This window comes from Theropithecus gelada, chromosome 2 (assembly GCF_003255815.1).
Source record: "Theropithecus gelada isolate Dixy chromosome 2, Tgel_1.0, whole genome shotgun sequence".
NCBI classification, from domain to species: Eukaryota; Metazoa; Chordata; class Mammalia; order Primates; family Cercopithecidae; genus Theropithecus; species Theropithecus gelada.
The window spans coordinates 162,403,838-162,415,883 of record NC_037669.1 but is presented as its reverse complement, the minus strand read 5'-3'; the positions used below and the strand labels follow the sequence as shown (position 1 = coordinate 162,415,883).

Genomic DNA, 12,046 nt, shown 5'->3' with positions numbered 1-12,046 from the left:
GTGGACGGATCACCTGAGGTCAGCAGTTCAAGAGCAGTCTGGCCAAAATGGTGAAACCATGTCTTGACTAAAAATACAAAAATTAGCTGGGTGTGGTGATGTGCGCCTGTAATCCCAGCTAATCGGGAGGCTGAGGCAGGAGAATCACTTGAACCTGGGAGGTGGAGGTTGCAGTGAGCCAAGATCGTGCCACTGCACTCCAGCCTGGGTGAGAGTGTGAGGCTCTGTCTCAAAAAAAAAAAAAAAAAAAAAAAAAAAGATGTGATATTTTGTCGTGAGCATAGCTGCCTTCTAAGAGGTGATGATGAGTGTCTAATTTTAAGATCAACTATATTGGGTTGAAAGTTTTATAAGTAGTCTTACAAAACAATGTTCTAAATATAAAACACAGACACACACACAAAAATTCTACGATAGAATAACTGATAGCAGATTTAACAACCTAGTTAGGAATGGGCTAATTATCTTCTTCCCATTTAAGAAGTTCAGAATTGTCTACAGCTAAAGGAATTGACATTGTTTTACTCTGAATTAACATTGTTACAAGCATGGCTTTTTAAAAGTTTATCAAAAGCACGAAAATTTATGTATAAAAGAAACTCCACACCTGAAACACATTAGAAACATACCTTCCTTCTTTCAACAATAGAAGTTGCTATGTAATATTACAGCACTCTTTGATAAAAGGAACTAAAACTATTTGAGTCATAACTTGAATTTAAAAATAGCTATGGTCAGTATTTTTGTCTCCACTCCAATATGGTTCAGAAAGACATGAATCATTTTTTTTTTAGTATTTCTCAAATCATAGCCACTTTGAAACGGAAGTGATGTATATAGTTGGGTTCAGTTTGTTTGTGAAATAACGAATGTACACTTCAGATACTGATCTTACTGTACTTTTGGGAATTCTTTGGACATCTCACATAGTTATTGCTTATAAAGGTAAACATTGTGTAACCATAGCAACTTATTTTTAAACTGAAAATTTTCTCCCTTCAGCTTTTAAAGTGCAATAACTTCATACTACATTTACTCTGGTGTCACCACATTGTAAAAACCAGAATGAATTGCACATAATCTTTCCTCAGTCTTTTTTAAAGAAGGGCAAAATTCAGCCTGTTTAAAATAAAAATTTTACACTCAACTGATTTTAATATGAGGGCTAAGTTGTCTTTGATACAGCTGCTGAACAATAATTAACTTTGCAAATAATAATGTAGTTAGATTTCAGAGAATGTGTTTATCCTTGGCCTGATAGAACATAAGTCGTATGTCAGAGATACTACTCATCACGTATCTTAGCTAAAAATTTTACTAATCAGATTGACAGGGATATTTTATATCACAACTTTAAAAAAAGACCTCTAAAATGATGAGTCCTTTTCCTTAACTTCTGACTGCTTCTCAAGGTAATCAAAATTATGAAGAAAATAACCTAACTTGTAAAAACATTACTTAAATGCAGTACTACATACTTGCTAACAGAGTAGTTTTACTCCCTTTCTTCCTTAGTTTTGGCATATTAGGTGTATTCTAGAAAACTAACCTGTGTTCGTTTGGCCTGTTAAATGTTTTACTTACATTCTTTTGGAAGCAAGTAATTATCTTAAGGCTGAAATCTAAAAATAGTCATCTAAATATTGATTTAAACCTTAAGTTCATATGTGTAACTCTTGAATCTACACTTAGAAAAGTCAGTGAAACTCTGTTTTCGTAAGTACGTGGTACGTAAGTACATGTGTGTTGGGAGGAGGAAAGAGAGCAAAATCACCATTCTTCTAGTCCCCCATTATAGTGTTAAAATGTTACTTCTCTGCCTAGCTCTAAAAACCTTCCTTTCTTTGAGACACCTACCATTTGGCTAGGTGATCCTTCTATTTCTTGTTGCTATCATCTGTGAAATCTCATTCCCCAGTTCTACATCTGTATCATGTTTGTCTGTCATCTAGGTGATTTCATTTCTTTGTAGATGACATTTTGAACATGCTTAACTATTTAACAACCTCCACACCAGCAGTCATCTGTACTTGGCTGTAACCACCTCTACTTGGCTCTAACCACTACAATGACCACATCCTACAATTTGTCTCATCTGCTGTAATTACCTTTGCTTCTGTATGTTTGTTCTTATCTGTCCTAGACACCATGAGCCAGGAGCCATTGCTTTTAACTGCTCAGCACTCACTCATACTCATTTTTAACAACTAGATATTATAAATGATAGTTTAAAATCTTCAGCCATTTTCTGAAAAATGTGATAGAGTTTTTATATGGAATGTTCTAACTAACAGACCATTGATTTCTTTGAGAAAACACCCTTCCTATAAATTAAAGGAGGAGCAAAATAATGAGGTTTGTGGAGAGTTTTATTAAAATATCCCTTTTTTTAGAGAATGGACAGTTAGAAGGTATCTGTATATGTCAGTTACAATTAATAACTTCATATGCTACACTTTTTCCTGTGATGGACTTGGTGGCAGGGTATAGTCTATATCTCAGCCTTCAGTGTATACTGTCTTTTACTATCTTTTGTGTCCTTATCTTGTACTGGTTAGATTTTTACATGTATGACATAATACCCTATTTAAGTTGCATAAGGAGTTTGAAGGTGGTATATGATACCTTATGATTCCTTTGGCATAGTATGTATAGTAGAGATATGAATGTTTAATATTTGTTGAATCAGTGCTGTGGTCTTTTTGGTGAGTGTTTTAAAAAGGTATTCTTGCCAAAAGATTTTTAGATAATTTCAGTGTACTGGACTGAGTAGAATTGAGCCAGATCTCACTATTCTTTATGAATTTTTTTATATTCACCTAGTTGTAGGCAACATTTCATTTCGAAGTCATGAGGGTAGATGCTAAGATATGGGCTCTGTATTAAGTTTAAAACAGACTTTGACAACATGAAATGGACCTTAGATATTGATGTAACAAGTCGCATTCTTCATTGTATAAATTTGGAAACTAAAAAAGTCCCAAATTGCTTAAACTCCATAAGCAGTGGTTGCTTAAGTCCAAAACCTGGGAGGTTTGTGGTTATCATCTTTTCCATCACCCTTACATCCAGTCTGTTAACATGTCTTATAAATCCTATTTCTAAAATATATTTCTTTCTTTTTTTTAAGATGGAGTCTCACTCTGTCGCCAGGCTGGAGTGCAGTGGTGCGATCTCAGCTCACTACAGCCTCCGCCTCCCAGTTTCAAGTGATTCTCCTGCCTCAGCCTCCTGAGTAGCTGGGATTACAGGCACACACCACCACGCCTGGCTAATTTTTGTATTTTTAATAGAGATGGGGTTTCACCATGTTGATCAGGCTGGTCTCAAACTCCCGACCTCGTGATCTGCCCAGCTTGGCCTCCCAAAGTGCTGGGATTACAGGCATGAACCACTGTGCCCAGCCTCTAAAATATATTTCTATCTCTCCATCTATATGGTCATGTCCAAATTCAGATCATCCACTCTGTTGGATTACTGCAGTAGTCTCCTAACTAGTCCTTTGGCTTCCATTCTTCTACCCCTTTAATCCATTCTTCGTATCAAAGCCACATAATGTTTTTAAAGCAAAAGCAAATCATGACTTCCTTAATACAAATTTTAATGAGTTCTCAATTAATAAAAAATACAAACTTTATAACTTAGTTTACAAGGCCTCTCTATCACATGACCATACCCACTTCTCCAACTGCATATGATATTGTCCCTCATGATTGCTTGCCCAGCCACATGGGCCACCCGTTAGTTCCTTGTCTTTCAGACATTTTTTTAATTCGAGAATTTATCACAGTTGGAATCATATGGTATTTATTTGTGTGTATGGTTCATTAGAACAAGGATTGACTATTCATAATTTTGTTTTCTCAGCTTGGCACAAAGACTGGCACATAGTAGATGAATACATTCTAGGTGAATGGATGGGGCAGATGAGTGAGTGGCTGATTAAATGTTTCTGAGCCTCTGTTTCCCATTTAGAGATTTGATAACAGTACCCCATCAAAATGGTGGCTGAAGATCGTTGAGAATATTTGTGGTAACTGTTTCCACCTCTTTCTCTCTCCTCTAATTGTCCTTAGCTTATCCAGGAAAATATGAATTATTTTCCAGCAGATTTCTGGTTATTGTTTCTAGTATAATATGTTACAGCTCAAGTTTCTAACTCATTTATTGAAAATTTAAGCAGCTACATTGTACTGGAGTATGGATGTTGGAAGAACAGGGCTGGAAGGATATATGCCCACTCATAGATAGTTAAAGGAAGAGTAAGATAATCATTTAGAGTTAGGCTCAGCTCCAAGTACCAGAGATGCAAAATTACAGTTTCTTAAACAAGGCAAGACTTTTTATTTCTGTCTAACATAAAAGTCAGAAACTAGACAGTCCAAGGCTTGTATGGCAGTTGTGTTTGGCAGAGTCCTCAAAGATCCAGCTCCCTTCTAGCGTTGTTGTTTCACTACCCTAGACTATGGTCCTTGTTTGGTTTAAGACAGTGGCCAATCATCTTTGTTCCAGGAAGCAAGCTGAATGTGCTAGTTGATCTTTAAGAAAGTTTTCTGGAAGGCAAACAACACCTGTACTTAAAATTTTGGTCAGACTTTTTCATGTGACTCCTAGCTACAAGAGAACTGAGAAATGTGGTCTTTATTATGTGAGGCTCTGTACTTACCTAAAGCTGGAATGGAAGCCTGGAGGAATGGACACAAAATACAGATCTTTTCAGAAAACACATGTAATATTAATATGTGCTAACAATCTGCAGTGTACAGTACTACTAATATTGGAAGGGTTAACAATTTATTACTTATTACCAGTGTAACGTACCAGTGGGATCAAACCACTTGAGATCGTCAAATAATATTGGTTATTAGCCATTTTGGCATTATGACTACATAAAAATTAAATAAGTGGCCTGGATCATAAATATGTTACCTGTAGAGAGTTAAATCTGATCTATTATGAGGATTTTGAGTTGTGTTTTAAATATTTAGTGACTTTCTTGCAGTGGCTCTAATAATCATATAGATAATTGCATAGATTCTGGCCTGTATAGCCTGGAAAGCAGCTATTCCTTGATTTCTCACCCCTCACCCTCTACCTCATTTTCTTTTAACTCTATTGATAAGACTTTTTTTTCCTAAAGTATATGGATAGATGAGGCATAGCTCAAGAAGATTGGTGAGGATTCTTGATCTGCCAGAAATGTTTTCTGAAACATTGTTTGAACCCACTTCCAGACCAGGTTGTTACTTGGCACAGAGTAGTCAGTTAATATACCCTGGTATTCTATTCTGTGATAATATGGAGTTCACAGATGTGTAAGATAAAAGGTGAGGTTTAGGTTGGATCTTGATGCAGAAAGGAAAAATCATTTGTGTCAAAAAAAAAAAAAAAATTCTGGCATGACAATTAGGAATCCAAAAATTATCTTCCAGTGATTTAATGTTTTTATAATCAGTAAAAAGGTTTAAGCCAGCTTTACCATTATGTGATTCTATTAATAGTAGGAGTAAGCTCTTGATAGGATACATTTTAGTATAAAGAATAGAAGGATTATAAAGCTGTCAGAGTTGAACTTGTTAGCTTATTAAAAACTTAATTTAAGGCCTAAAAAATAAGTACCAAAGAAAACAACCACATCCCCTTGATATTTCTCTAAGTGGAAAAAAATGTTGAACTTAGTTTGCACAATCTTTATCAGTCATTTTTTTTTTATCAGAAGTACTTCTCTGTTTCGAATTTCTTAAATATTCACTTGTCTCCTTTTCCTTTAAGATGTGAGTTCCTTGAGGATAGGAGCCTGTCTTATTCAATAGAAGACACAAAACTGCTGCTAATTTAAATAATTTAAAAACTGACATATTTCTCTGTGTATTTTTTATCTGCTTTTGATTTTATAATATACCTGGGCTAGTACTTCCTATCCTTTTTCCCAAAGGAATTTTACAGTCCCTAAACTGTAAAATCTAGTGAAGGTAGAAGAATGGAAGAACCTGGTAGTCTTTCTCGCCTAAGTTTACTGCTCCCTCTCCCCAGTTAACACTTAGTATGTGCTTGTCTAGTTACTAGAGTCTCAAACGACCTTTCAGCAGACTCTCAAGAGACCACTGAAATGTTTGGGGACCTAGCAACTGAATGGGATCTCTAGACTTTAGTCTGAATTACCTCATTTGTACTGGGTCGAGGGGAGGAGGAGTTTAATAGCCTTTGATCCACTCACTGGCTTCACAAGAGATATCATTCAGCTATCCCAAATATCCATAACAATAAGGTTATCTTGTTTAGATTTCACAACACTATGAAGTAAATTCTGTTAATGTCATTTAATAGATGTTAAAATGAACACAGAGAAGTTACTAAATGAGTAGCCCAGGATCCCAGAATTAGGTTAGCGGGAAGCCTGGATTAGAACTTCAGACAATTTGACTACAAAATAGCCTACATTCTCAAGCACCGTACTATTACTCTGTTTCTCCTAGATAAAAATCTCTGCAGGTTATTATTTTTCTTATGTAAGTGTCAAGAAATTTAGGCTCAGGGAATTTAAGTGGTTTGCCCAAGGACACAGCTAGGAAATGATGGAATCAGAATTGAACTTCAGATGGAATGACTCCTGAGCCCTTAGTTTTAACCATCACCCCATACCTTTGTGTGGTATCCCATCAGCTTCTGAAATTTTAATTGTTCACTTATTAGAGATATGAAACTCACTTTGTTGCACCTTAATGCCTCCTATATTTTCTGGTTAAAATATATGTATACCAACACACCCCCACTATTCTTTTTTTTTTTTTTTTGAGACGGAGTCTCGCTCTTTTGCCCAGGCTGGAGTGCAGTGGCCGGATCTCAGCTCACTGCAAGCTCCGCCTCCTGGGTTCACGCCATTCTCCTGCCTCAGCCTCCCGAGTAGCTGGGACTACAGGCGCCCGCCACCTTGCCCGGCTAGTTTTTTGTATTTCTTAGTAGAGACGGGGTTTCACCGTGTTAGCCAGGATGGTCTCGATCTCCTGACCTCGTGATCCACCCGTCTCGGCCTCCCAAAGTGCTGGGATTACAGGCTATTCTTGTTTACAAATCTCCCACCCTTCCAGAGTCTTGTGACATTAGAATTCATTTCAGTGGAATTATTTATAGGTGGAAGGAAACAATATGTGTGTAACACAGTCCCTGCCTTCAAGGAGTTTGCTTTCTGGTTGGAAAAGACCTAAGTATGGAGGTTGACGTAAAACAAGAAACAGGATGTACCTGCTTAAGTCTAAGTAGGTGAACTTAGGTACTAGATACTTTGGAACAAGTTAAGATTGTTAAGATAAAAAGAGATTTTGCTTTGGGGGCCTGAGAACCCTGAAGATGAAATACAGGATATTATTACTATAGTTGTTTCGCTTTCAGGTATTTCAAATATTAAGGTATTTTTGATTCAGCTATGTGGAGATGGATAACATAATTTATGTTTAATATTTACATACCTTTAATTTGGCTTAAAAGTATTTTATATATTTTAAAATATGAATTGTTAGCATGTTTTAATTGGTACAAATATGTTAGTTATTGCTTCTTTCGTAGATTGATATATTTTGTAGCTTTCAATGGTTCTTGTTTTAATTTCTGACATTCTTATATTATCTGTATCATGCTGGGTTTTTTATGGTTATAAGACTTGGTTTGAAGTACTCATTTGGAAATAACTTGTTTTAGAATATAGCAATAAATAGTATATTCCTTTGTTATCTAAACTTTTCACAACCTTTATAGGTTACCTGTTTGTTAAGATCACTTTTATAAGCTAGTATTATAGGTTGCAAAGTTCTGGATATGAGTGGTGAGAGTGTGTCTGTATGTGTGTGTACTCAGTGATAGCATAGCAGAATAGATTAGAAAGAGTATGTGTTTGAAATTATATACAGCTTTATTAATTTACACAACTTTGGGTAAAATACGTCATTTCTGAGTCCATTTTTCCCTCTATAATGGGAATATAGCAAGGTTATTGTATTAAATGAGAATGTGCAGCACATAGCATATCACAGATGTTCAAAAGTATGTTTATTAATAAAAATACTAGTTAATATGAAAAACACAGATTGAAGGGGGACCATGGTATTTTCTTTGTAAGTTTTCTCTTGAGAGATATCCCCCATGTTGGGTAAACAGAGAAAGAAGGAAAAAAAAAAACTGAAATGATTGGTTTTGACATTTGTGACTTCGGGAAATTTATAGGGAGGGAGATTATTTGCATTACCCTGTACCCTTTTGACATAGGTGATTCAGGACGAAGGCCTTTTTTTTTTTCTTAATGTACCTCTTTAACAGATTTTTAAGGCTTTATTCCCTATCCAAATGGGAAGGTAGGATTATTTTATTTCTTCAGTGAAAAATCAAATGATTTATATCATTTTAGGTTAGGATTTCTACATTATGAAATGTTTGCTTTTCCCTTTAAAATATGAATCAATGATTGATTAAATTCACCAATTTAGAAATTGTTAGACAATCTTAAATTTCATTTGTTTAAACTTTGCATTCTAGAAAATAAAATACATCTGGCAGATTAAAACTGATCTTGGTAAAAATATGAATAAAACTATTTCATGGTTTTTATAATCTTATAAAATATTTCTCCATCTTTAAACTTTTATGAGTCCATTGCAGGCATATTCTTACTGCAACTGTCATCATAGGGTTAAACATTTGCTTTATTGTAACACACGAAAGCAGTTAAGCCGTTAGGAATTGTTTACTTGCTAAAACCACTGTTAGTCAGCAGAGGCAGTACACCAGATTTCCTTGTGGCTTTTAGTGGAAAATGTTAAAAGCGCACTCATTTTTCAGTTATAGAATATTTTAGTTTGATCTGGATTAGTCACAGAACTGGCATGAACCTTCTAATTGTGAAGGCTGTCCAAATGCACTATTTTTTTCTCCTGCTAGAGGAAGTTACATCCCGAGCAGTAGCTCAGATCTCTGGTAAGTGTAACATGTGAGCATTACTAGGCATTTCATCCTGCGGGTCTGCAGTCTTTGCTCCTCAGACTGTTGCTCCATTGGAATGCTTCTGTGGGACCGATACTGAGGTTCTATAGATATTTTTTAAGGACCTACTCATTTGGGGATGTCAGCGGTGTTTTGCAAGATCATCTGAGGAACAGGAAAGCATTTGAAATCTGAAAAGGATAACTGTAGCGGTTTTCACAGTGGAAGGAAACTATATTGGCAAAGAGGCAGATGATTGAATAAAGTAGTTGGCTCAAAGAAGATGCACAGTCTGCTGTTTTTTCCTCTGAATGAAGACTGTTTAATGGAAGCTGTATTCATGTGGAGATCAAAGGAAACACTGGAATGATAAACTACTATGTTTTTTTTCTCCCTCTTTTTTTTTTTTTTTTTTTTTTTTTTTTAAGAAAACAAAAAGCCTGCAGCAGTAATTGGAGCTCAAATGCCTTCTAATTCCTTCACAGCCTGCTTGTTCTATTAGGATTCTCCACTAACACCATTTCTGCCTGGTGCCTGTGCCCTTTTGCTGGAGCAGCCACAGACAACTGCCTGATGGAGAAAGAATGAATGCTCTGCCTTGCTTATACTATCGATGGAAATAAAGCTAACTGTGTTTCTTCTATTATATGGGAAATCTGGATTAATCAAGCTGTATTCTAGTACCAAGAGTCGTATTGTCTCTTGTGATCTGACTCATCACATGTAAATGTACTGCAGCTTTGCTATTAATGCAGAGTGGTTTTGTTTTTTCTTTTTTTCGCCCCTTTCCCAAACACTGAAAGAATTGTTAACCTCTGAGCTTCATTTTCAGGATTTGTGCTGAGCTCTAGATCTTTTTTTCTGTGAATAGTATCTGCATTAAACCAGTGATGAAGAAATGAAGACAAATTAGAAGTGGAAACAGAATAGTGAGATTTTATTTTTTATTTTCAATTATAAGCAAAACAGCTACTGGTAACTCTATGACCTTGCAGGAAACAGTGGGTATTGCTGTGATCATCGCTGTCATAGCAGTTGTTTCTCATTTCATTCTATATTGTGTGGTGGTGTGTCACCAAAAACAATGATTGTTTTGTGGAAGTAAATTTCAGAGATAGAGCAATAAGACTCTTTTGATAGAGGAAAAATATTTTTAAACGAGCTTGGACTCAGTTTTAGTTATTGATATGTCGGTGTGAAATTTCTTCTTAAGTATTGCAGTAACCCAACAGAAATAATAGAATTTTGTTATATTTAGGAAGTTACAAATTATGTAGTCATAATTTTAAACTTGTTTTTCCAGTAGTACTTATTAACTTAAAAAAAAAAAAACCAGTTGTGCTGTTCGGAGAATGTTTGTAAGTGTTGTACAGAAGAGGAGGAAAAACTACTTGTGCTCTTCCAACTGTGACTTTTATCACATAGCTTGGAATTTAGTGTTTTAAAAGATCGAATGAGTCGAGTGTGTATTGTTGTTTTGGAGGAGGTAGAAGATGAGTCTCCTGCATTCATTTCTAAATTGCCACAGGAAAATAAATCCCTACATTCTCCACCTTCTGGAAATGTATTGGTAAGATATGTAAGTTTATATGTTTACTATATTCTACTGAACTAGTAGTATAAATCTTGTTTTTTAAGAGTAGATGTAGATTTCCAATAGTTTCTTTACAAACCCAAATTAAAGCAATATATGTGTAAATATGCAATAATATTTTTGTATAAAATGCACATTTCATTTTTACTTTTTCAAATAACATTTCAGTCTTTACTATGTCTTAATCTCTTAAAAAGACTGTTTAAAAATAATTTAAGAATTAGTAGTTATGGCAACCACGTTTCTGTTTTCATTTTGTGGTTTCAGAAACTGATGTAACAAGAATCAGGAACTCTACATATTTTAGGAAAGGTTGACTACCCCTAGCAATACCAAAGCATGGCCTTTTCTGTAATGAATTTTATGTATTTACATGCAAGACTTTGTATGAGATTCAGTCTTCATCTTTAACCTTGGTTTTAGTGCTACTGTCAGCCGGCTCCTTGACTAGTATAGTATACCTTATCAAGAGTCTGTGTCGTTAAGAAATCATTATACTTAGTTATGCATGTGTTTGTCTTTTCAAGTTATTTAAGTATCCAGTATTTTTTGGTCTTTGATTAGTGGCTATTTTCATCAACTGCCAGGTTTGCTTTCTTGGGATTTGTATCTTTGTACCTGTAGTGCTAATCCATGTAAGATAATTTGATGCCCCAAACAGACCTTTTCAAAAGAGCCTTCCTTCATGGGCTGGAAATTGCTTAACAAGTTCTGTCCCACAAGTAGGTGTTGAGATCACACATTTGTATTTGGAAGAGTCTTTCTTTTTGTCATATGCAGAAACAAAGGCTTCTACTTATAAGAAATGAAATAAAATCTGATTGTGTTTATTATACTACCTAAATTGGGTCAAACTGAATTCATTTTTTTTTTTTTTTTTAATTAGGCCTTTTTTTTCCAAGTAGAAATCCTGTACTTTGACATGATTTGGTTTTATGAAACTTCTGGCTAATGTCAAAAGTGATTATTGCTACAGGGAAGAAAACTTGTAGATTCAGAAACTATGTAATATCCTTAGTCACCCCACATGGATGATTCTAATGTTTTTATTACTCTCTTATATTTTAGCCATCACTGGTGCAAGCTATATTTAACGGAGATCCTGATGAAGTTCGAGCACTAATATTTAAGAAAGAAGATGTTAACTTTCAGGTAAAACAGTTAATTCACTGATGCCAGCCTTTAAAACTACTTATTAAAATTATTTCCTAGAATTGTGATTTTTGTTTATAAGACATAATATAACTCTGTAACAGTTGTTTTAAATGAGGGCAGGAAGGTATTGAGGCAAAAGGGAAAACACTGGACATACACTCAGGGCAGTAATAGCCAGTGGGTTCTTTTGTTCTCCCAGCTTTTTACTTTGAAATTTTTTAAACACAGGAAAGTTAAAAAAAACACTCTGACTACCCATATACCTTTCACTTACGTTTGGCATCGATAACATTTTGCCATATTTGCTTTATTGATATACATCTTTTA

At 35.1% G+C, this 12,046-nt stretch overlaps 1 protein-coding gene across 12 annotated transcripts in view; it reads left to right on the top strand.

The window, feature by feature from the left end:
- Positions 1-12,046, top strand: part of ANKRD28 (ankyrin repeat domain 28) — a 196,861-nt gene that overhangs the window by 54,550 nt on the left and 130,265 nt on the right. For 2 of the 12 annotated variants that reach the window (XM_025375721.1, XM_025375732.1), the window contains exons 1-2: positions 8,407-10,549; positions 11,633-11,716. In XM_025375721.1, the coding sequence (XP_025231506.1) occupies positions 10,424-10,549; positions 11,633-11,716 (210 nt within the window). In that variant the 5' untranslated portion in view covers positions 8,407-10,423. Of the gene's footprint in view, positions 1-8,406; positions 10,550-11,632; positions 11,717-12,046 lie in introns of those variants that run through there. The other 10 variants (XR_003118099.1, XM_025375723.1, XM_025375728.1 and 7 more) reach the window with 7 other exon arrangements.